Here is a 26,731-nt window from a genome sequence, read left to right on the forward strand (position 1 = left end):
TTTGGATGAAAAAGAATTCATAAAAATTAGAAGGGAAAAAACATTTAAGGAAGCAAATGTGATTAGGCCTGCAGTGTTAGATAATATTGTAATATTATAATGTTTATCCTTCGCAGCAAATAATTAGCGTTATTTAAGAAAGATGTTATGGTTGGATCAAACTTGTGCAAATGAGTAGGCACATCGCCAGTAAGCACCAATTTCTCCACAGCGAAGTGAAAGACTTGTATGTATGTACTGAACACATATATACGGTCGTAATCACTCTCGTGATGTGTGTCACAGCTTTTGCTGCTAAATTTTTATTCAGATGCTCACGCGCTTGGCTGAAATCAATATCTGCTGTGGTAAGCTGGTAATTTCATTACCAATAGTACTTTTACAACTTACAATATAAACAGACTTCATTTATTGAAATAAATAGTCAATTCTTTGCTTTTACTTATCTTTTAAAAACGAGTATTTTCTCTGTAAGCCATTTGATGGAGTATATAAAATAAAATACAGAATGTTAATCAAAAAAACACAAAAACTTTTATTTGTATGGTATTAAACAACTAAGCCTACCATTGCGCGATATCAAATAGCTATTGCCGTTAGTAATTAACAAAGAATCTAAAGAGTACTGTTTTTATTTAAAGAAATCTTTTAATAAAATTTTCTGTTCGAAAACTCAAATAAGAACTGCAATTTGGATGAGTTAGCAACACTTCCATCTACGATTAATTGCAGGCTTATGCTAAAAGATCTAACAATTTTTTTTTTTATCCCACTTTTAAACAAATACCCTGGGGCCTTCGCCCCACCACAACAAAAACTTAAGCCAAGAGAAAAAAAGGTTCTTATTATTAAAAGTCAAGAGAGCTTACTTTTATACTTTAAAAGTCAAGAGAGCTTACTTTTATACTAAAAGATGACGTCCATGGAAAGAGGTGACGTTCTTCTGAAAACATGTCATTCATAAATTTCAAAATTTATTACTCTGTTCCTTATTTTCGTATTTCAGAACAAAAATAAAGAAATAATGTTGACAATTTTTAATCGCTTTTTAAAAATTATTTTTATATTTATATAAATTTAGATGAATAGTTACATTGATTTACTATAGACTAGTTTCAGTAAAAACTAATTGTTAATTCTACAAATAATAAAATATATATAAATATATAATTATTTCAGATCATTGTATTTTTTCTTAACACTATTCAAATTATAAATTTAATTGATACAAACATTAGTTTCGTCGGTAAAATTAGGAACATGAATTACTTTTCTTACTTCTTGTCTTTCTTCATTAACAAGTAATAAAATCTAATAAGACTAGATTAACCACCCAAAGTATGCTTTCCCCCTTTCCTCATTTAACAAAAAAAATCAATCAATAGGCACTTAATATATACTAGGCCAATTTTATTATTGTGAACCACATTAACGGAAGACAATGTTAACATATGTACAGAATTGTTTCTGATAAAAATAGGTGGCAGCTTTGGATACATTAAAAAAATAGTAACTTAAAAACCTTTTACATGGTTACAGTGACTGTAACTAGTAAAGCAAGTTACAAAAACAAAACAAAAATCCGCACACTTATAAAGCCTTTGTTACATAAAAACAAAATCTCCTATAGTAAATCTTTCTAATGCAAAGGCAAGTGTTAATTTAAATCAAAAAATAAAATAAAATAATTTAAAAAATGCTTTTGAATTACTTTTTGCATGAGAATTCACTTTTAAAACTGAATCCTATACTTATTAGGAGAAGGCAAAGATCTAACACCGCCTGACTTTGGTTGAGACGTTGAAGCAGTTACTTCTCTGTGTAAAGATCCTCGCCTACCTGGTGGCATCAGTCTCAGTTTAGGATCGGGTTTCGTTTCAAAACAACCAAAATCTGAAAGTTTTCTCGGCGGAGGTAAGAAACTTCTTGATGGTAGTTTAGTAAAAGTTGTAGTCACTGGTTGTTGTTCAGTTTTCCTAGTTTGTTCGGAAGGATTTTTCTTAAAATCATCATAACGGCTGAAATGATGAGAAGGTGGTGAATATTTACTTACAGGTGACATTCTAATTTCTGTGGCCGCGGTTACAATCTGCCGGCCAAATTCTGGTTTACGTATAGGACTTCGATTTATTGGTGAGGATCTATTGTTTATCTCCTCCGCAGTAGTCACACCACTACCACTTGATCCAGCTGAATTTTTTCGCGATGTATTCTTACTGTCATCAATGTTAGTTAAACGATTATATTCAGATCGATTTCTCGCACCAAGCGGTAATAATAATCTAGCAGGTGATTCTCTTGTGGCAGATTGCTGGTCATTCGTAGAGGATTTTCCGTTTTCTTCATTTTCTGAAGATAATCGTGTATAATTTGTGAATGTTCCGGTGGACATGGGTATTAATGATGACGAGGAAGTAACACTACGTGCTGTTGATTCCCTACGTCGGTTTTCGGTATTGTCAGCACTAGAATTAGCAGAGCCATTACGAGGTGTATCCGAATTCGAAGAGAGGCGGCCATAATCGCCCATTTTACGACAAGACGAAGATATTGGTATGATTCTGACAGGTGAATCTCTCTGACGAGTGGTTGATTCAGTAGTTGTGTCCGTACTGGAATTATTGTTGTTAGATTTCGTAGTAGGAGTATCGCTATCGCTAAGCCTACCATACTCACCAAGTCTTCTTTCTTTGTTACTCGCTTTGTTCCTTTTTGGTCTTGGCAAGGAACTTGGCGGCAGGCTGGCACATCTTTCAGCCTCCCTTCTCTGTTCCTGTGAGCTCAATCCTTGTCGCTCTAGAAGCGCCATTTCTTCACCACCACCAGCACCGCTTGCACTACCACCGTTTCCATTACTTACTCCATTTCCATTGCCACTGCCGCCATTTCCATTTCCTCCTCCAGATACAACAACATTCCCACTATTTCCACTGCTGGGGCCATTGTTGCCACTTCCACCTACTAGACCCTGTAAGAAACCTCCAGCCGATTCAAAACCATTCACACCCGCCAATAATGGCTGGGGTATTTTTCCTTTTCTCGACGAAGAGCCTGGATGAGAGAACCCTGGAAAACAGCAAAGTCCTCTCTGAAATCAGAAAAACAGAAACGAAAAGGGTTCGCGCTTGCGTCTTATTTGTGTTAGAGTACGGTTAGTAAACAACACGTACAACACTGTTATTAAACTCGGGTAAAAACGCATGCGGAACTATTTTTTATCGTTTCTTTTCTTCTGAAACTTTTGAAAATACGTAAGCAAAATAGGTTTTAAAATCATAATGAATGAATACGAGTATATTATATAATCTATTGAAAAAGGTTCTCTATATTTTTTCCTTTATACTCATTCTTATGCTGCAATTGGTGTGCAATTCGAGCATGAAAATTCGACAACGGATTTTCATCTGAGTTCCTAAATTTTTTTAGAAATAGGTTTCTTTTGGGCTGGAGAAGCATGATCCGAAATAAATAGCAAAACCTTCAAAGTTCACATTTCTTACATGTATACAGGGAATAAATAATACCAATAGTTTCCCGTTCGTTAGTTAACAAGAGATATAACTGTTGATAAATACATATATTATTATATGTATATAATAACTTTGGGAGAAATATATATATATATAAATAAATATATATATTATATGTATATTTCCCTCAAAGATATTTGAAAAGGACATTCAACAATTTCCTTTAAAATCTGAAAAACATTATTCTCGCGTAAAGAAAAATAAACTCGTACGTACTTTTTATTATTTGAGCTATGGAGATTCATTGTGGGAGATTGAACCGTGTTATAGAAAAAAAATTTTTTTGCAAAAATAAATAAAATAAAATAAAGATTCTGTAACAGAGCGGACTACAAGAATCGCTATTAAGAGGCCAATAAATCAATAATGAAATTAAATAATAATACATGAACAAAAATTACTAATTTGAATAAACGTTTTTAACGTGAATTAAAAAGTACACGAAGTGGAAGTCTTAATAACAATCAAATTTTTTTTACATAATATAAAGGTTTTATATGGGGAATCTTTTTCACTAATCAGAAAAAATCTAAAACTGAAAGATTAACGTAGATTTGTAACTTATTAAAATAAGGTCTTAGGGAAATTATAAAGGGTTTGATTCACAAAGAGCTCAATTCTTCACAGTTATTTGATTCAATTTATAAATTATTGCGTACAAATTACAAGAATATTTAAACTAAAATATGTTGAAAAAATAAATACATAAAATCTTAAAACTTTGCAATTTTTATGTAAAACCCTTTATAATTTTTTTGTAGAAGAAAAAACACAAAACAGATTAAATATAAAAACTAATTATTCAACAAAAACAAAATAAAAATTAGGAACATTAATGAGAAAAACTCAAATTTAATAAAATATGATCTTATTTTTAAGTTCTTTTTAATTAAAGGATATCCCATAACTTCAAATTGTAATGAAACATTTTCCAGCAATGAAACAAAAACCATGCAATATTATAAAATAAATCATTGAAAAAAAAGTTCCTAAGATTTAAAATGGGCAAGATAAATATTAACAAAACAACAATAAACTTCTAACAAATTACCTGCGATCACAATGTGTGTTTATCAAGTAATTATATATGTACTTCATTAATGAAGATTCCTATACTTAAAATTAATTAATATTTTGCAATGATTAAAGTACAAATACATGTGGTTTAATAGAGGTTTGTACTTAATGACCAAGTTGAATTTATTGACTGTTCTCATTTAGCTCAATTATCGAAAATTACATTCTTAAAACATCTAAGAGTCAAACGACTCTTATGAAAGCAATCAATACTCTCAGTTCCTACTTCATAGATAAAAATAATAATAAAAAATAAGGTTTAGAGGGATTTTACTTCTTACTATTCATTTTCGGCTTTCTAGTAAAGGTGGAACAATATTTTGTAAGTTCACTTACTTAAAGTTTGTTCAGCAGAAAATAATAGTGTTCTAAAAGTCTTAATGAACATGGTTACTGGAGTCTAGGGCCAAACTTTCCAATAAGTTTAATAAAGTGAAAGGATTAATGTAGTGCATTTACATGAGTTCATATAATAGCAATAGTAATATCAGATTTTAAGAACATCAGAGACTGATTCTTTGCTATTTCAAAAGTTTGGAATCAAGAATGCCACAATTATGTGGTAAACAACATATGTGTAATTTCAGTGAACGGAGTGCATATCTAAACTGAAATCTTAAAATGAAATTTATTTGATAACCAACGATTTTTCTATGATTATGATAAAGTCGCGTCACTGTTCAAGGTCCTTTTTGACTTATCAATATAATTAGTAAGTATTGCGAGAAAAGTGATGAGGCTAGAAACATCATTGAAGTAAAGATTATTTTAAAACATGAATGTCAAGAAGATTTTCTGAACTATAATAATATTCATAAAGTGAGGGGCTAAGTTAAATTTTGCTAAGTTGGTAAGACTGAACATTTGTTTTTGGTATATAAATTAAAGCAAATAAAATATGTAATAAATATTCAATAGGGCTGTTTTGTCAATTAATCTATCAAACACCGTAATATTTGTTGTACGCTCTACCAACAAAATTCTTAAAAAATAATTACTACTTTTTGGAAATATAGTAATAATCGGTACATGCTTCAAAAAATAATAAATGAAAAAAAAAAATTAAGACACTGTTCAAACAGAGGCTGTATAATAAGGTACCTTGCTCATCAACTGAGAATCCAATTCTTTTAGCTGATCATCCAATGACTTGTGATGGAAACTTTCTGTAGGCGTTGAATATTTATGATGATAAGAATCCGAAACACTGCCCGTATATGAAGATGCCCCCGATCCAAATCCTGTAGAACTTGTCAATGCGCTGCTTACAGTAGAAAATACACTAGTAGTGGAAACGCCGCCTACAATTTAATTAAATACTTGTAATTGTAAAAAGAAGGCGATTTATATAAATTTATGGTTAGCAAAAATAGAATATGTTTACCACCTAAATTGTCAGCAGCGAGGACATTAAGGTCTGTTGTATTTAAAGTTGGTACTGTATCCAGTGAAATACTTGGATACGAGCTAGATACTTCTTTATCTAACGTATGCTTTTTCTGCAACACCCTTATCATTGCATCTCGTTCTGCTAATTTACATTCTAACTCTTTCACTCTAAAAAAAATAAATATACAATGAAATTATGAAGAAAAAAGAAACAACAACAACATCAAAATTGAATAAATAAATCCTAAATTAAAATAATTCTGGTTTAAAAATTTACTTTGCTTCTAAATCGGTGACCTTCTTCTGTGCAGCATGTACTTCATCCATTTGTTTAATTCTGTCAGATCTAGCTTCTGCAATGAGTTTTTCAGTTTCTTGGCTAGTTCGTTCAAGTGCTGCTATTTTCGCATCTCTATGAAAAGATCAAATGTTAAAATAAAATAATGGTACATGCATAAAATTTGTCGTTCTGTAATTTCAAGTATTAATAGTTGTTTGGGAAAAAAACTATTCGGATTACTCCGCGAAATTAATTAGGTAACAATTAATCCACTTTTCCATTTTCAAACCTTCAGGATTGAGGATTTGTAGTTTACAGCAACATTCATTTCTACTGAGACTGATAGATGATCTATTTTCTTCGGATTGTACTATTTTTTAAAAAGATCATTAACTTTACTCTGGGGAAACTTTCAGCAGAGGAAGTAACGATTGTAACTTCTTTGAATTAGCGAACCCAGAGAGAATGATAGCATGCTCCCACATTGATCAACATTTCAAGCGACCTTCCATGAACAGAAGATCATCTAATAAGCCAAAAAAAACTCATGTAGATCGAAACGGATTTTTATTTTTACCCACTAAACATTTACACAAGTTTAAGAGAGGGCTTTCCCCGATAAAAGAAATCGTCCTCAAAACAAAAAAGTCATAAATGGAAAATGGTGGCGCTTATTTTGCTCAATTTTAACTCGAAAGAAGTTTCGGGATACCTAATAAATTCTTCCCAGAATGAAAAAGTAACTAACAGTTCAGCCATTCTTACTTTGGAATACTAGCTGCATCTATTGCTGCCTGTCTTAACTGACTTTCTTCCAAATATTTCTGTTCCCATTTTGCTACTTCGCCTTCCAATCTCATCATTTTTTCATCTTTTTCCCTTAAGAGACGTTTAAGTTCAGACAAACTGTCACCATCTCCCTGTTGTTCCATTGTGTTATTATGCTTTGCTCTTTCATTTTGTAACTCCTGTTCCAATTGCAATCGTAATTTTCGTTCTGTCTGTTCTCGTCGATCACTAGCCAATTGTAGAGAAGATAACGCTCTTTGCAGTTGAGCAACCCTTTCAACATGCACTTGTTTCTGTCGGCACTGAAAAAAAAAATATCAATTTTCAAATAAATATAGTAATTTGAATAGGTTAAGCGGGACAGTTAGGAAGCCACTGCAACGAGATGCACATCTTCGGTTCCTAACTCCTGCAGTGCCAAAGCATACTGTGAAGTTTCTTCCTCTAATACAAAACCTTCGTCACAATTTAGTCCCTAATGAACCGAAACCTTTCTTAGACTATTTGGCCCGCAGCAAACCTACAGCCATACGCGGCCTGCTTAGAATAATTCAGATAAACTTGGGTCAGTAGCTACCAAAGAACATTCTTGCCTCCGGTCTGAGGTTTTTATTCACTTTTTATGATGGCACTGGTCGAACGAACGGAAGATAACCTTTTGTTAGCAACTATTCTAACACAAACAATCTCTCGCTAGACTTGCATTAATTTAGGATATTAATATACAACTGTTGGGTGCCTAACTAAATGGGATCAGCTACAGCAGGAGTTAGTATCTTCTCTTTTTTTTCTTTTTTTTTAATCATTTATTTAGTTACAATCAATGCATTTTGCGTTATAAGCAACAATGATAACAATAAATAACATTCACACATATCAGAGTGGAGAAGTTACCCAGCGGTAACACTCCAAAAACATTCTAAATTCTACTGACTCTCTTCATCAGAGAGGAGATCGCCAGGCCTTTTAAGGCGTCTAGAAAGGTTGTCTGGAAATGTTCTGGAAGATAGATGTTGTACAAATGGATTGTGAGAAGAATTTTAGACTGCAAGGACTGGATCCTTTGCAGATTTGTGCGTTTGGTTGAACCCCATAGTTCGATGCTATAAGCCTAGACTGGCTTTAATATACGAGGCAGTCTTTTCAGTTGTCGGAAGCGTCTGTTGAGTTCTGTTCTCTTAAGTCGAGTATGAGGGTTCCAAGTAAGTCTTCTGTCAAGGTAAAGCCCAAGGTAGCAGACTACGTTGACTACTGGAGTTAGTATCTAAAATGTTTTTTTTTTTTTACTGAAGATTAGCCAATTATTTTTTATGGAATCTTTGTCTCGAGACACACAACGTTACATACGAACCTAAACAACGTACAACAAAATCTCCAACTTAACTTAAAACTTGTTCAGATCAGTAATTTAGTGCTAACCGTTTCAAACTATATAGCATTAGTCAAAAGTTAAAATGTTGCCAATGAAACCGATAAGCAGGGAACGCATCCCTCATTAATTCTCTGAAAGGAATTTGTTTAGTATTATCGTTTAAATAAAGAAGGAAAATCTAACCTCTTCTTCTAATCGTACAACGTTAGCTTGTGCGTTAATAAGTGCAGTATCCAATATATCAATATGGGTCCTCTGTTCTTGTAACGTAGCTCTTTGGGCAGCTAATTCTATTTCTTGTCTATCCTTTATTTCTACTAATTCCTTATCTAAATTTAAAGAATTGGATAAAAACTCTTAGAATTTCTTCAAAATTATAAAGATAAAAAAAAAGGTTCAAAAAAACTTACTGTGGGTCACAATCTGAGCAATTAGCGCTTCCCTTTTGGCTAGCTCATTTCTAGAATGATCAGGCGAGAGCAAATGTTGAGTGACCAATCTCTGATTAGCCTCATGTAACCGTCTTACTTCCTGTTGTAAACGCGAAATGCGCGCTACTTCTAATCGCTCTCTTCGTTCGCAAGTTGCCACGAGTTCTTCATGCGCTCTTGTTACTTTACCCACTTCTTCTTCCAACTGTCATTTTCAATTGTAAATACACAATCAGAAAAATAACAATTTTTTATATATTAATAATAAATTAGTCTGATATAAAGGGGAAACATTATAAATAAGGCGGTGGAATAGAAAAACTGCTATTACCAAGGGATAAGATGGTTACAAGGAATGTCTACTAATACAGCATCACCAAAATAATAAGTAGTGCTAATAACACATATTGTGCAGCATATTTACATAGAACAGAAAAGTGACCTTCACCTTCTTAAATAGGCTTTATTGAAGAGGAAGATTTCAAAAGTGTAATGTTGAATTTTCTATGGAATGAAAAGGACAGATAGAATTATTTGCAGTTAATATATTTGCAAGTTTTGTTTGTTGTTTCTACAACAGTTGGATCTCACATTTCCAACTAATAAATATAATGTTATTTAAAGATTAATCTTATACTAATGAGAGTAAAGTTAAATTATTTATGTTCATTACACATAATAATTAAGTGTACGGCGAAAGCAAATGTCAACAAAAAATAAACAAACATAGAAGGAAATATAACCTTTTGGGCCTTAGCCACTCGATGATAACACGATTCAAGTTCCAATTTGAGACTATTATTCTCTTGCATTAAATGATCTACCATCTGGGCACATCTCTGTTGATCTTTCCTAATTACACACACACAAAAAAACCAAATTAATTCTGTTATATTAACAAAACAATACCATGTTTTAAATTCTTTAAAAGACCAATATACCTAGTATTTCCTAATGTATGCCTCAACAAAGTATTTTCTCGATCAGCCAAAGATAAGGCGCTAAGGTCTGGCTGTGATTTGCTCAATTTCGACCTTATCTGCCGTCGGCTACTGTGCTTAACATTTGAATTATTGTTAAGAGTTTCGCTCTCCCCGCTACTTTCTGCTCCACTACTCACTTTAACCTCTTTTGCCAAATGTTTTAAAACCTATTTGTCAATTGAGTAATCAGATTTTTCAATAATAAATATTTAGATTTAAAATTACGTCCAAATATTAATTCACATTTAAAAATTACTTATTTCAATTCTTTTACCTGGGATTGTCTCAGATAATCATCAGGAATGTCAGTAATTTCTCTAACACTTGGATCATAGAGTGTTTCCTTCGCTGGAGCATGTGACATTTTTGGTTTATACACAGGTGGCGGAATAACTTCATGTAATCTGCAAGAAACAATATCTATTAAAACTACCCATTAAGACAGTCGTATGATGGTAATATTTAAGAATAACAAAGAGGTTCTACCCAAAAGCTAACAATTAATAATTCAAAGGCATATCTTCGCCGCGATTCTTCTCATTTTTAACTTATTACCAGAGAGGTATTCCGTTAATAATAAGCTTTTTTACTTTTACTCCTCAGTACCTAGTGTTCTAACAAAATAAAAACAGCAAACCTTGAATTCCATGAGTCTTCGTGTATTATGAGTGTATTGTAAGACATATTTTCTTGGCCCTGTGGTTCCTGCCGTGGGGTATGGCGAATAACATATCGTTCTTCGTTACTTAAATTTTCGTTTGACGTAGAAACATCTGTTTCACTACCACTGACACTCCCAACTAAAGGTGTTGATGCTGAAGCATAAAAAGGAACAATAAAATTTTACAATAAATTATATTTTAAATTGGCTTCTTCACAATGTCATAATGTTGCAAGTATAAGCTTCATATTTTAAATTTCAAATCTTGGAAAACCAATTTTTAATAAAACTGTTCAAAGATTATTTCGAGTCCATTCGGGTGTGGATTGTGAGACAAAGAAAAAGCGGAATTTAGAAGAAGGATATGCAGAAATATTTCATTTTGCAGCTATAGGAAAACGTTTCGTTTCGTCAGATGAAAGCAGTGAAAAGAAACAAACTTCTTTCTCCTTCAAAAGTTATATTATTAGTAAGAAGCTAGTACCTAAATAATACATAGAGTTCATGCTTCAAAACCTAAAATCATGTCAATTGTTACTGTTTTTTTTATCATTCAAACTATTTGGAATTTGCTTATTTCCAGATGAAAATCAACACTCTATACTTAATTGCCTTAATTAAATTAATAATGTTTCTCTTTATTAAAAATTAATTATCTTACTCACCTTGTTTGTGGGAATGTGAAGGCGAATAATACCGCCCCTGTTTTTGGACGGGATTCATTTCGTTTACGAACAGCGATCGTTTAGTTGATAGAATCTAAGTTCTCTAATTCATAAGATTACAAAGGTTGTCGTGAGACACTTCTCGAAAAGAAACTTGAAGAACACTACACACACAAAAATATGAATAGCACCTGTTGAATAGTCTTAAGATTTAAAACAACAAAGGGACGAAGAATCTGGCAACATTCCTACTATAATCTCAATGCCTGCTTTCAGTGAATCATGCTAATTACAGAAGGAAATAGTTTATAACATTCCTAACATGCCTTCCTCCCACTTCTTGAATTGGGACAAAACACATACACAAGGATGGAGTAATTCCTGAAAGGTAGGTAGGGAAAGTGAACACATCAGGACAGCATAAAAACATTTGTCAACATACTACAAATACATACACATATGATTAAGCGTTTATACATATTCCTGAAATCTTAAAAGTAATCGTAATTAAATAAAATTATTATTATGGTTAGTAACAATAAGCATGCTAAGATAAAAATAAATTTTATTAAATATAGAAATCGGTTGTATATTTCACAATAATGCAAAATTTCTTGTGTGCCGTAAACATTTATGATCTGAGTACAAAAACTCGACAAAAAAGAAAAAACTCAAGTTTTAGTGGGAAGATAAAAAAAATATTGTACTATCTACATACTATCAGCACGTAATTGAAGGAAATTAATGATTAACAACTTAATAAAAAACAAATAACAAAAGTAGAAAGAAAGAACGTCATTGAAAGGCCATGTTGGCTAAAAATATTTAACCCAATATCGCTAAAAACTTTATGTCTAAAATTTAATTCTTTTGTATTTGTATATGTTTCCATCAAAGTTTTTTAAAAAAAGTCTTTACCAATTGAATTAATGTTCCATGTTACTGTTGATAGGTAATTTTATTTTCTAATCGGTACCTGTAAAAATTAATTTCTGTGAAATTCTTCGTACAATTTTAGATGTCACCTTTAGAATTAATCCAATTTTGTAATATTTCAATTAATAAATTTAACATTTGTATACAAGAATAATATAAGAAGTTTTATCTTCGTAAATGTCGGTGAAATTGTGATCATAAAAGCAGTGACCTATTTCACTTTCCATAAGTTGTAAGTTTACGGTCAGTGTCAACCACCATCGCTATAGTCGCCATTCGTCTATAGCTAAGATTGAAGATGACGGTGGCTGATTCTAAAGCACCTTTGCGACAAGTGAAACGAGTGCAGTTTGGAATATTATCTCCAGATGAAATTGTGCGTACTTGTTTACAATGAATTTATTATCTAAAGTTGTTTTATGAGAAACAAGAGTGTAGCCTTGTAGATAAAAGTTATAAAGTGCCCTTATGGTGAACAGATACGTTTTCACTTATTCTGTTTTTATCCCCTTAATAAAGGATGTACTTCGAAAATAGGACTTAATTTTAGACAATAATACCCTCTATTGAACTTGCAAACACTTATGATACATTGCACAAACGATATAACAGCAGTAACTCTTATTAATGTACCATTCAGTTGCTTCTATTTGAGTTTTGTTTTTCAGTTAAACGTAACAATATTGAAAGTTTTTAGTGTACTAATAAGTTTTAATCAATTTCTTCCGAACTTTTTACATTTTTATCATCAGATGAAAATTTTCAGACAATCTTTTGATACACGAAAACGGTCATGAGAAATTGCTTTAATGAGAATGTGTATAATTTTAGAATTCATAATATAAGTCGAGATAGAACAAAGTTTTTGTTCATTGCGTACATAAAAACTTACTACAACGCTTTATCTTTAATGATAACTTTTTCCACGAAGTATGGAAAAGTCGCTTAAAGTTGAAATGGGTTTAGGTTTTTAAAGCGTAGTTAACGGGGAATATATTTTTAAGGAATTATTCAGGCTATTTTTCAGTATAGTTGTAAAAGTTTGTGATTTACTTGTTATATCCTGGATTTTGATAAGTTTTAATTAATATTGCAACATTTATTTAAACAGCGACGAATGTCCGTTACTGAAGGGGGCATCAGGTTCCCCGAAACCATGGAAGGAGGTCGCCCGAAATTGGGAGGCCTTATGGATCCTCGACAAGGAGTTATTGATAGGATGTCTAGATGCCAAACCTGCGCTGGTAATACTTCTTAAAATTAATTTACTTATTTACTCATTTTTGCTATTTAGAATTTACATTACTAATATTATTTTACGCTTTAGGCAATATGTCTGAATGCCCAGGTCACTTTGGACACATAGATTTGACGAAACCTGTTTTTCACATTGGTTTCATAACTAAAACTATAAAAATTTTACGATGCGTTTGCTTTTATTGTTCTAAATTATTAGTCAGTCCCGTAAGTAGCCTTGTCCTATATTATTTTTGTGTTACTTGACAATAAGTTCTACAAGTTGAGGATTTACATTAGTATCTTATACAAATGTTTTGATGTAAATAAATTTAAATATTCTTTTTTTTTAAGACCCACCCTAAGATAAAAGAAATAGTAATGAAATCGAAAGGGCAGCCTAGAAAACGATTGACATTTGTGTATGATTTATGTAAAGGAAAAAATATTTGTGAAGGAGGTGATGAAATGGACATCACTAAAGAAAATATGGAAGACATTGCCCAAAATGTGAGTGCATTTGAATGTTTATGTTTAAAAGATCTTTTCTAAACTGTGTTATCCCTAAAGTATTTTAAGACAATGTTTTTATTTGGTTCTTAATAAGTCAGGCATTCAAATATAAGAGTAAGGACGTTCGATAGAGGCCATATAAAAATTTTAATTACATATAACAACTATTTTATTGGTCTCTACGTTTGGTATCATTAGTGCCCTTCATATGGAGCTTCTGAAAATTTATAAATACGGAAAATACAATAAAGTTACAAGAAAAACATGGCAAATAAAATACGAATGTATTAAAAACTAAAAACAGATTATTTTGAAAGTATATAGAAAATAACTGAAAAATTCAATTATATTTAATTGTTTTATTTTTGAAAAATCTGTTATGAATTTCCAGAAGCTCCTGATAAAGGACGCCAATGGTACCCTAAAAAAAAAAAAAAAAAGTTTTAGTAGTAAAGTTTTTATCAGGCCAGTGCCAAATATCTTCCCTCTATGTTACAATGCTTTATTATTTCTTGAGTAGATAAATGATTGTTTCATAAAATTTAATCGTATTTTTTTTTTTTTTTTTTTTTTTTTTTTTTTTTTTTTTTTCAATAAAAGCCTAATCGTAAACCTGGACATGGAGGTTGTGGTCGATATCAGCCAAACTTAAGGCGAACTGGTTTGGATGTAACAGCCGAATGGAAACATGTAAATGAAGATGCACAGGAAAAAAAGATAACACTCACTGCTGAACGTGTATGGGAGATTCTAAAACATATTACTGATGAGGAATGTTTTATACTTGGAATGGATCCCAAGTATGCAAGACCTGACTGGATGATAGTTACCGTATTGCCAGTTCCACCTTTAGCTGTCAGACCTGCTGTTGTTATGTACGGATCTGCGAGGAATCAGGTCAGTTTTATTCAGTATCAACATTTATTAATTTTCTAAATGTGCTAATTAAAAATGTGTTAATTTTTTTTTCTTAGGACGATCTGACTCACAAGCTTTCTGACATAATCAAATGCAACAATGAATTGCAGCGTAATGAACAGTCTGGAGCAGCAACACACGTAATAGCGGAAAATATGAAAATGTTACAATTTCATGTGGCTACATTGGTTGATAATGACATGCCTGGACTCCCTAGGTATTGCACTTAAATCGATTTCTTGCTATACATATACTATTTTTATGTGCAGTTAGGTTTAATATCATAGTTTTTATTTGAAATTCTTTAGAACTGTAAAATATATAAATGCATTGTTGTGAAGTTTTTCTTTCGAAATGTGTTGGGTTAATTTTTCCCTCATCCTAATTTCTCACCATGATCAAGGAAAGATAAATAATTACTTATTTTATCATGTATATGAAGCAAGCTTTGATTCTCAACGATTCAAGCTGATTTCAACATTTTGATTTACAGGGCCATGCAAAAATCTGGGAAACCATTAAAAGCTATTAAGGCTCGTCTTAAAGGTAAGGAAGGCAGAATTAGAGGAAATCTGATGGGTAAACGAGTTGACTTTTCTGCGCGAACTGTCATTACACCAGATCCCAATCTCAGGATAGATCAAGTGGGAGTTCCTCGATCAATTGCTCAAAACATGACATTTCCAGAAATCGTTACGCCATTTAATATTGACAAGTAAGTAATTTAATCTATTGAGGGTGGGGATTTATTTTAGTGCAATAGACTCAGGGTATTAGGTTTTTTATTTTATTATTTTTTCTCTTCTACCAACCATTATAATGTAAGATGTAAAAATTAAAACGTTCTCGGATAATAGGAATTTATACTAAATTATATTTTAGAATGTTGGCCCTCGTACGCCGTGGTAATGCAACTTATCCAGGTGCTAAGTACATCGTAAGAGACAATGGTGAACGAATTGATCTTCGATTTCATCCAAAACCTTCAGATCTTCATCTTCAATGGGGCTACAAAGTGGAAAGACATATTCATGACGGAGATCTCGTCATTTTCAACCGACAGCCTACGCTACATAAAATGAGTATGATGGGCCATCGAGTTAAAGTTTTACCTTGGTCCACTTTTAGGATGAATCTCAGGTATTTAATCTTGTTTAATTTGCTGTCTAATTCATAAGTTAAAAGTTTGTGAAAAAATGAGGTTAATAACCCTAAAGTGAAGTTCTTAATAATTTATTTTCACTTTTAAATATGCTTTTCATGAAACCTAGCACTACTTGATTTTTTTTATTTTATAGTTGCACATCTCCGTACAATGCTGATTTCGATGGAGATGAAATGAATCTACACGTACCTCAGTCAATGGAGACCAGAGCAGAAGTAGAAAATCTGCACGTAACACCTAGGCAGATTATTACTCCGCAAGCAAATAAACCCGTAATGGGTATTGTACAAGATACACTTACAGCCGTGAGAAAAATGACTAAAAGAGATGTATTTTTGGATAAAGAACAAATGATGAATATCCTTATGCATTTGCCAGTGTGGGATGGAAAAATGCCAATTCCAGCCATATTGAAACCTAAACCATTATGGACAGGTTGGACAAAAAAAAACTTATGCTATTTATTCTATTACTTCTATCCAACAGAAATTTTCGAAATTTGTAACTAATACACTCATCATTACTTATGATTTAGGAAAGCAAGTATTTTCTTTAATAATTCCTGGCAATGTAAATATGATTCGAACACATTCTACACATCCTGATGATGAAGATAATGGTCCTTATAAATGGATTTCACCTGGAGATACCAAGGTAAAACAATGTAGGAAATAAATAATGTAAACAAGCTGAAGGGAAGGGATTAGCTCTCAGTGGTTATAAGCAGTCTAAAGAAAACGCTGGCAATTTGCTTCTTCGACTTGTTGTTGTGAATATCTACCTATAAATACCTATGGTTAAAGTCTTTTCTTTTCATATATCAATTTATATTTACCTGTTAAGCCTTTTTTGTTTTTTCATTTTTTTTTTCAATATTAAAGAAATGAAACTCAGTTGAAACGTTGACATAAAAAGTTGAGTTTCTTTTTGCCATTAATTCTTTATATATATATATCATATCATATATTATATATTATCATATATTATATCATATAATATATCATAGCGATATAATTTATTTTTATTGGCCAGTCTGGCCAATTGTCTGGATTTTGAGAGCTTGTAGGCGCTGAGGTAAAAAAAAACCTTCCTACTATTACATGTTGGTCAAGCTACTTATTATTTTAAGGAATCATTTAATTTTACAATTAGAAAGCGTCTTGCTTATATTTTTAATGGTACCTAATTTTGTTAAGGTTATGGTAGAACACGGAGAATTGGTGACAGGCATTTTGTGTAAAAAAACTCTTGGTACTTCGGCTGGATCTTTACTGCATATCTGTTTTTTGGAGTTAGGTCATGAAGAATGTGGATTATTTTATGGTAATATTCAAACTGTGGTCAACAATTGGCTTCTTCTGGAAGGTAAGATAAAAATCAAAATTTGAACTTGAAAATCAGTACGTAACTAAAATTTAAAAGTTTAATAATGCTTATTTAAGAACATTAAAAATTTCAGGTCATTCAATTGGTATTGGTGATACTATTGCCGATCCTCAGACATACTTGGAAATCCAGAAAGCAATCAAGAAAGCTAAACAAGATGTAATAGAGGTTATACAGAAGGCACATAATATGGATCTTGAACCTACGCCAGGCAATACCTTGAGGCAAACATTCGAAAATCAGGTTTGTTTTATTAAAAGTAAGGAAATATTTACTCAGCATAAAAATTTGTCCTTTAAGAGACTTGAGTTCTTAAATGTTACCTAATTTTGTCTTAGAAACACTTTCATATGTCATATACCTGGGATAATTATTTCTGCCCATATTATCTCAATAAATTTAGAAATTTTAGTGACTTTGGTTGAAATACTAAATGTTAATTCTTTATTTCTTGACCCTAACTTATCTCTAAATTGTGCAAGTATTTCGTTAGGTTTTTAGTACTTTTTTATGTCTTAGGTAAATAGAATTTTAAACGATGCTCGAGACAAAACAGGTGGCTCAGCCAAGAAATCTCTGACAGAATATAATAATCTAAAAGCTATGGTAGTGTCAGGTTCAAAAGGCTCCAATATTAATATCTCTCAGGTAAATCATTGCTCAGTATTCCTTGCAATAGTTTATTTTTTTTATTCTAGTAATTCTTAATGATTATTTTGGTCATATTTTCTTGTGCAGGTTATTGCTTGTGTCGGTCAACAGAACGTTGAAGGTAAACGAATCCCTTTTGGATTTAGAAAAAGAACTTTACCTCATTTTATTAAAGATGATTATGGTCCCGAATCGAGAGGCTTCGTAGAGAATTCATATTTAGCCGGTTTAACACCTTCTGAGTTCTTTTTCCACGCTATGGGAGGTAGAGAAGGACTTATCGATACTGCTGTGAAAACAGCAGAAACAGGTTAGTCATTTTTCTAGAATTCCAATGTGAAACAAAGCTATATCAATTGATTCAGCATTTAATTGTTTAATTTATATTACAGGCTACATTCAGCGTCGTCTGATAAAGGCTATGGAAAGTGTGATGGTACATTATGACGGAACTGTACGTAATTCAGTAGGCCAGTTGATTCAGTTAAGATATGGAGAAGATGGTTTGTGCGGAGAAGCTGTAGAGTTTCAAAAAATACAGAGCGTGGATCTCTCTAATAAAAAGTTTGAATCAACTTTTAAATTTGATGCTTCTAATGAAAGGTATAAATCTAAAAAAATATAGTTTCTAATTTATTTACAATTTTATCAGTCCGAGCATTTTATTCAATCTTTATTTTGCAGACACCTACGTAAAATATTCTCAGAAGATGTTTTACGTGAACTATTGGGTAGTGGAGAGGTAATTTCAGCTTTAGAACAGGAATGGGAACAATTAAATAGAGATCGAGAAGCACTTAGGCAAATTTTTCCATCCGGTGAAAGCAAAGTTGTACTTCCTTGCAATTTGAAAAGAATGATTTGGAATGTACAAAAAATTTTCCACATTAATGTCAGAGCACCGACTGATCTAAGTCCTATCAAAGTAATTCAGGGTCAGTTAATTATATACTATATTAATAATGTGTATGGTATATTATACTTTTGTATTTATGACTGTACGGTTGTAATAAGAAAACACACATATTGCTATAGTTTTAAAATTACTATTTTAAGTTAATAAAAGTAAGATTAAAAATTGCTTTAAAAATGTACTTATTAATATTTTTTTGTTAAACCTTTTGTAATGCAATTATTTGTTATTCTGATTTCAATCTTAACGTTTATTGTTTCAGGTGTAAAAGACCTTTTACAAAAATGTATTATAGTAGCAGGAGATGACCATTTGAGCAAACAAGCTAACGAAAATGCAACATTATTGTTCCAGTGTTTAGTTAGAAGTACTCTTTGTACTAAATTGGTATCTGAAAAATTCCGTCTTTCCTCCGAGGCATTCGAGTGGCTTATTGGAGAAATTGAAAACAGGTTCAAACAGGCTCAGGTTAGTCTGGTGTCACTTTGTATTTTAAGCGCATCAATATTTGTGTTTATTGGCGCTCTGGAGTTGGGTAGTATTTTTGCCTGATAAATGAGTTGCTGATACGAAGTAAAAATCTAAAAATAAAACTGGCTCTTCTCGTGGTGGAACTTCGAAATTGAATTTAATTAAGCCATTCTTTAAACTTATTTGTACTTGAACTACAGGGTTATTAGAACGCTCATACAATGGGTTATGCTTGTGTGCATATTATTTGATAACCGACTAATTCTGATTTATTATTGCAGTATTCAGTTTCAAAATATAAAATATGTTTGTCCTTTCTTTCATTAATTTAAGGTTGTTAATATTTTGATAATATTGTCCCCTGCAGCTTTTTCATGCACTGCCGGTGCACGGAGACTCATGTGAATAGGCACCTAGGGTTACTAAATCTAAGGGTAGCTGGCTATAAATCAGTTAATTTCGACTTCTTTAGGAATTAAAGTATATTTTTGAGCTTCTCTGTGAAAAGACATTTCAAAAATAATGGAAAAAATGAAGCTGCTTTTTGAAAGTTAAAAGTTTTAATTAATAAACGATAAACTAAGAGACTTTTTACGATTACCCGAATTTTTTCAGGCTCAACCTGGAGAGATGGTAGGTGCTTTAGCTGCACAAAGTCTTGGAGAACCTGCGACACAGATGACGCTCAATACTTTCCATTTTGCTGGTGTATCGTCCAAAAATGTAACTTTGGGAGTGCCGAGACTGAAAGAAATTATCAACATAAGTAAGAGGCCCAAAGCTCCTTCACTCACTGTATTCTTAACAGGAGCAGCTGCTAGGGATGCTGAGAAGGCTAAAAATGTACTTTGCCGTTTAGAACATACAACTTTACGAAAGGTAATATTTCACATCAACTTAAAAGGAAAAGAGATGCAGAGTAATATATTTCACAACTATCCTTAGTTATACCCACTTAGTAATTTAACTTATACAATTTTAGGTTACTGCCAATACTGCAATTTACTATGATCCTGATCCACAAAATACAGTAATTCCCGAAGATCAAGAATTTGTTAACGTTTATTATGAGATGCCGGATTTCGATCCAACTAGAATATCTCCGTGGTTGTTACGTATTGAATTAGATCGAAAGAGAATGACAGGTAATACATTCTTTCGTAAAAAAAAAAATACGTAGGTAAACTAAAGCTCCTTAAAAGATGAAATATCCTAAAAAATTTCCGCAAAATTATTAGTAAAAAATAATTCGGTAAATCGTATCCTGCTACTGATGAAATTTGGATGTACAAATATTTCTTATTTTCTGCATTAACTTTTCATTATTATTTTTTAGAATTCATTAGTTGTCACAGACCTTTATGTTGGCCATTTTCATATATAAAATATTTGTTCAGTGAAGTTATTGTTTAAACGAAAGTATAAGGTATTCCTGACAAGAAACTTTAGTCACATCAATAAGCATTTTTCAGTTTTAAAAAAATATTCTGCATCATTCTTCATAAACTCCGTTTTATTAATCTTATTTAATACTTTTTTTTCAGATAAAAAACTTACCATGGAACAAATATCGGAGAAAATAAATGCGGGATTCGGTGATGATTTGAATTGTATCTTTAACGACGACAATGCTGAAAAACTTGTACTGCGTATTCGTATAATGAACAGTGATGATGGTAAAAATTTAACAGAAGAGGAAGAAAGTGTTGACAAAATGGAGGATGATATGTTTCTCAGATGTATCGAAGCTAATATGCTGTCAGATATGACCCTACAGGTAAAAATAGAATGTCAAACATGATTTAAGTTCTATAGCATACTCTTAATCAGCCAGAAATTTAATTTATTTATTTTATTGCAGGGTATTGAAGCCATTAGTAAAGTATATATGCATTTGCCACAAACAGACTCGAAAAAGCGAATTATTGTCACGGAAACAGGAGAATTCAAGGCTATCGCAGATTGGTTGTTGGAAACTGATGGAACAAGTCTTATGAAAGTATTGAGTGAAAGAGATGTTGACCCCGTTAGAACATTTTCCAACGATATTTGCGAAATTTTCTCGGTTAGTTTTTTAACAATTACTTTTTCTTTTTTTTTAATTCTAAGCATAAGAGATTTCAGAAAAAGCCTGTGGTCAAGTATTTCTACAAATTTGCTGAGGACCATTGTAGCTGCTTGATTTGATGAAGATGCTTGCTGTCTTGAAACTTTATATAGCTCTTTATTTTAGAGTCTTATAAATAGAAAGCCAATAGGAAAGCTTGGGAAACATAAGCAGAAAGCAAACGTTTCTGCCACAATAGCTCAAAAAGTATTTACTGCTAATTTGGGTTTCTAAAAAATGTGACGATAACATTCACTCGTGTTTTTCACATTGACCGAAATGGATTTCCCAAGGAACGTATTTGAAATAAAAGTCATAGATTAGCACATTTGCGATATGCATATTCTAAATTTAAAAAGAAAATTAAAAATGTCGGTGTCATTTTTGACAAACTAGTAAGTGAAATCTAGTAAGAAAAATCTAAGAATCTAGTAAGTGGTATCAAGCAGAAATATCAAATTTGTTTTTTAAAAGATTTTTCCATTTATGAGCTAAGTTAACTATAATTAGACCGAAAAAACATATACCCACAGACCAATTTATAAAAATCACTTTTTCGGATTCAAGAAAGTTGAAAACGGTGACTTCTGAGAAAAACATTTGTACGAATGCAATATCATCTTTAATTAGGAGTAAGAGAAAGTAAAAGTTATCGTCGAATAAATTAGTCAGTCGCATTTTTAAATTGTATCGATTAGATTATAAACTTTGAACAACTTATTCGTATCATGCAAAACAGCTTCTCAAGCAATATTAAAACTATCTAGAGTAAACAACAAAGCCTGTAGAGAACATATTTTTCTTTTTTGCACTATCTCTCCACAATCGCAAAGTCATCACAAAAACTGTTTATTTGAAGTTAGAGGCTTTATATATGTCAGTATAATTCCCTTATTTTTCGTCAGTCCATCCTCAAGCAGTCCATTTCATATTATTTGTCGATTCTCATTATTATTCCCAAATGAAATCAAGTAAGTACTAATGATTTGTTAAATATCCTCCTTTTTTAGTTTATTATAAATGCCAATGTTTCTTTAATAATTACATATTTTAAGTGGCAATTTATAGATTAATCATGTATCGATGTTTAGAATCACATTTTTGTATTTCTTATTTTTAGTATTTAGTATGGCTCTTTGCTTTTTAAGTCAAGCAGTCCCGTTAGAGTAATTTTATTTTCAAAGTTTATCGTACAGAAGGTCTAATATTTCGGTAGCAATGCTTTGATTAAAATACCTTTGAAAAAAGTTCGTATTACTGTCTGCAATTCTCTTAAATCACTTTGTTTTCTAATAATCGAAATTATATAACTTTTTTAATTGCCCAGATGTTTTTAATAGTTAAGTAAATCGCAAAATTGAATAAAAAAACAACTCATTGCTGTTGTCAATCGATGAGGCCAACATGAATTTCGATTCATTGGTGAAAGAATTATCATTGCAAAAATGCAGTTGCTTTTTTTTTTGCACCTACTTATATTTCACATGTAATATGAGTACTAAGTGTGAAGTATTACAATAATTTTTTTTTTAATTTAAAGGTAAAAGGTACTTTTTTTAACTAAGCCTCCTTAGTTGCTTAACACATCAGTTTCTTGCAGTCGATTGTGTAGTGGTTGAGGCTAATTACAATCATTCTCTGGAAGAATATAAAGCATATTAAAATGTAGCCTCAAGGAGGTTACATTTAGTTTATTATAAATGGTCAATTTTTGTTTAATAGTCACACATTTTTCAAGGCAATTTATAGATTAATCATGTGTCGATATTTAGGAACAAATTTTTGTATCTTGTTCTTATTTTTAGTATTTAGTATGGTCCAAACCTATAGGTTTTATTCAAAAACAACAATTTGGCTTTGGTTACCTTACAAGCAAAATAAAATATTCCTATTTTCACGTAAAAGTGCAAAAGATGTCCAACTCTTGCAAATTTTTTGTTTATTTTCTTTATGTCTACACTTCACACCTTGTTACCTTACCTTTTCAGGTTTTGGGAATAGAGGCTGTGCGTAAATCTGTTGAGAAGGAAATGAACAGTGTCTTACAATTCTACGGATTGTACGTAAACTATCGTCATCTTGCTTTACTTTGTGACGTTATGACTGCAAAAGGTCATCTTATGGCTATTACTAGACACGGAATAAATAGACAAGACACTGGTGCCCTAATGAGGTAATTTCAAAGTTTCAAAATCCTTATGCGGTTGGAATGTTTTTTTTTAAAAAAAAGCAATTTAGCTTTTTGTCGATGAAGTTCAAGTAAAAAATTAATTGCATTAATATTTGGTTATTTTTGCGTAATAGATGCTCGTTTGAAGAAACTGTAGACGTATTGATGGATGCAGCTTCTCATGCTGAAGTTGATCCGATGAGAGGAGTTTCTGAAAATATCATTATGGGTCAATTGCCAAGGATGGGTACAGGTGAGTTTTGTAATTTTTTTTTTTAAAGTTCTTCGAATTAGCTCTTCAAATAGATCGATTAAACTCTTAAGAGTGATAAATGGCTGACACTAAATACCTGAAACTCTATTTAATGGTCCCGAACGATTCATTCCCTCTGCACCTGATTATTTTACCTATTTTTGTTTTAATTGCGGCCAACTATAGCAAAAATTTGATGTTTTAATAATAATAACTGAAGTAGTGGAGGAATGTAGTTCGAACATACACATTCAATTTTAATTATTAAGAATTAAATATGACTCGAAAGTTCAGAGTTTGAAGTAAGTTTGTAAGTTAAAACTTGGAGATAAATAGGAACAGGATATCGTGTAAGTGTCCACTCCACATTTTTATATTTTGCTTTGCTTGTATGAATAAGGCTATTTGCCTTAATTGTTTTAAGAGTTTTGGAGCAATGGTTACGAGTTTCCTTTTGAGTGCCATTTCAGTGAATTTAAATTTTATTAAATTAATAGCAGTCAAATACCCTTTAAGAATTTTTTTTTTTTTTAACCGCTTAACGATTTTTTTTTTTAATTGGTATAATAAATCTTTGCAAGACTAATGATATCATGCCTTGTATTCTTTCTTTTTATATTGTTTTTAATCCAATCTGGAACCTGGTACTTTTTAAGTACCAATAAATATTCACCTACTTTGGCTTATTGTGGCCCCCGTAGAAATAACTTAGATCAGCTTTGTAACATTCAAGTATGCCATGATGAAGGCGTAAGAATCCCATTTCGGCTCCGCGTTGAAGGCGCTAACGTTAGAAATCGTTTGCGAGCTTAATGCACGAATTCTTCTTGAAGATAGTAGGAAGTTCTAATCTCTTTATAGTCCGTGCAAGGAAGGAAGAAGAATGGGGAGAAGACCTACATTAAGCTCAGCAGTTCTTTTTTTGGGCACTAATTACAATAATAATTCTTACTTTGATTCTTTACTCTTACCTTGTACTTACGACGCACGATTTGACGTTAAAATTAACGACAGTTAAAATCACTTTCTGCTGTTTTAAGACGTTCAAGTGACTGTATGCTTATTTCTAAGTTATTTATCAATCAATTTTGAAGAATTATGAAAGATTTTTATGAAAAGAAAGTATTGAAGCTTTTTTCAAAGCATTAATGAAATAATTCATTTTTAATTAGGGTGCTTTGACTTGCTACTTGACGCCGAAAAATGTAAAGACGGTATAGAAATCCCGATGGGAGGAGGTGCAATGGGTGGCGGTGGCATGTTTTACGGCTCAGCAACCACTCCAATATCTTCACCTCCAACTACTCCTTGGAGTGGAGCTACCCCTGGATTTACTGGCCAGCAGAGTTCTTGGTCCCCAGCAGGTAAAAACACTTGAATTAAATTATTTTCTTGCTCGAGAATACTATGATTCTGACATGTTCGTTTGGATTATTTTTTAATTTTAGGAGGTAGCAGTACCTGGGGTGCCAGCTTTTCTCCATCAGCTGCCAGTGATGCTAGTGGATTATCTCCTGTTTGGAGTCCAAGTCATCCTGGATCCAGTCCAAGTAGTCCAATGTCTTCCTATATGGCTTCTCCAAGTGCATCTCCATCGTATTCACCAAGAAGCCCTCACTATTCACCAGCATCACCTAGCATTGCTGCTTCGCCTACTTATGCTCCTTCATCGCCACAGTACTCACCGACATCACCAAATTACATTCCTGCTTCACCCAGTTATTCACCAACTTCTCCTTCATATTCTCCTACATCTCCTTCCTATTCACCAACGTCTCCTTCATATTCACCGACATCCCCTTCTTATTCTCCTACATCTCCGTCTTATTCACCAACTTCACCTTCCTATTCACCAACGTCTCCCTCTTATTCTCCTACCTCACCTAGCTATTCACCTACTTCCCCTTCTTATTCTCCCACTTCTCCTTCGTATTCTCCAACTTCCCCATCATATTCACCTACATCACCCTCTTATTCGCCCACCTCTCCATCTTATTCACCAAGTTCACCAAATACGCCAGCATCGCCAACTTATTCCCCAACATCTCCATCATATTCCCCATCTTCGCCGCACTATTCCCCAGCATCTCCATCTTATTCACCTTCATCACCAAAATTCAATCCTAATTCACCGTCCTACTCACCCACCTCGCCAAGTTACATGTCAAGTCCGCAGTATGCTAGTACTTCCCCTAAATATTCACCAACATCTCCAAATTATTCTCCAACTTCTCCTTCATATTCTCCTTCTTCGCCTTCTTATTCTCCTTCATCTCCTACACATTATTCACCTACCTCTCCTTCCTATTCACCTACTTCTTCTTATTCTCATCCCAGCCCTCAATATTCGCCAACCAGTTCCAAATATTCACCGACATCTCCTACGTTTACTCCCACCAATTATTCACCTGCTTCTCCTGCTTATTCTCCAACTACAGGACCTACAGGATATTCTCCCACTTCACCAAGCTACTCTCCTACTCCGTCTGCTTACGATCCCACAGATCCTGCTAATCATTAATGTCTAACTGATTAATTTATTTTTATTTTCCAACATATAAATTTTAAATATCTTTTCTATTATATTAATAATAATGAACGTTGAAGTACTTTTTTCGTTTTATAATTATAAATAGAACTTTGTAAATGAGTTCTTTAAAAACTTATAAAAATTTTGTGAACATTTTTGGTTAATACCAGAAGAATTTATAAGTTCTCTCGTGCTACAAAAACAAAAAAATGTATATACTTTGTAAATAAATCTTATGTATATTATTCTTTGTTTATGTAATTAAATCTATTCATTAAAAAAAAAAAAAAAATATGAAAAGCTAA

At 32.2% G+C, this 26,731-nt stretch overlaps 2 protein-coding genes across 3 annotated transcripts; one reads left to right on the top strand and one right to left on the bottom strand.

Annotated features, from left to right (window-relative positions):
* Positions 1–1,202: 1,202 nt before the first annotated feature.
* LOC141458060 (uncharacterized) lies at positions 1,203–12,008 on the bottom strand. 2 transcript variants are annotated; one of them, XM_074135599.1, is made up of 13 exons: positions 11,896–12,008; positions 11,178–11,341; positions 10,489–10,666; positions 10,126–10,255; positions 9,810–10,018; positions 9,612–9,720; positions 8,848–9,073; positions 8,621–8,766; positions 7,042–7,367; positions 6,274–6,408; positions 5,995–6,164; positions 5,709–5,908; positions 1,203–3,088 (listed from the first exon to the last, which is right to left on the bottom strand). In XM_074135599.1, the coding sequence occupies exons 2-13, from the start codon at positions 11,233–11,235 to the stop codon at positions 1,733–1,735; spliced, it is 3,243 nt and encodes a 1,080-aa protein (XP_073991700.1). In that variant the 5' UTR covers positions 11,236–11,341; positions 11,896–12,008; the 3' UTR covers positions 1,203–1,732. The 2 variants fall into 2 exon arrangements, with proteins under 2 accessions (XP_073991700.1, XP_073991701.1); XM_074135600.1 differs by lacking the exon at positions 11,896–12,008 and having other exon boundaries at positions 11,178–11,751.
* A 322-nt stretch (positions 12,009–12,330) lies between these two features.
* On the top strand, positions 12,331–26,568 carry Polr2A (RNA polymerase II subunit RpII215). Its single transcript, XM_074135598.1, has 25 exons — positions 12,331–12,489; positions 13,225–13,357; positions 13,441–13,577; positions 13,704–13,859; positions 14,463–14,759; positions 14,837–14,997; positions 15,274–15,495; positions 15,663–15,920; positions 16,079–16,380; positions 16,481–16,599; positions 17,142–17,310; positions 17,405–17,574; positions 17,851–17,979; positions 18,070–18,292; positions 18,375–18,585; positions 18,667–18,917; positions 19,158–19,363; positions 19,982–20,245; positions 20,349–20,511; positions 20,911–21,143; positions 21,228–21,431; positions 23,462–23,646; positions 23,778–23,896; positions 25,069–25,260; positions 25,345–26,568. Exons 1-25 carry the CDS (start codon positions 12,412–12,414, stop codon positions 26,415–26,417), a joined length of 5,655 nt encoding a protein of 1,884 aa, XP_073991699.1. The 5' UTR covers positions 12,331–12,411; the 3' UTR covers positions 26,418–26,568.
* The last annotated feature ends 163 nt before the right edge of the window (positions 26,569–26,731 follow it).

This window comes from Rhodnius prolixus, unplaced genomic scaffold (assembly GCF_049639745.1).
Source record: "Rhodnius prolixus isolate KJV_2025 unplaced genomic scaffold, Rpr scaffold_5, whole genome shotgun sequence".
Taxonomy (NCBI): domain Eukaryota; kingdom Metazoa; phylum Arthropoda; class Insecta; order Hemiptera; family Reduviidae; genus Rhodnius; species Rhodnius prolixus.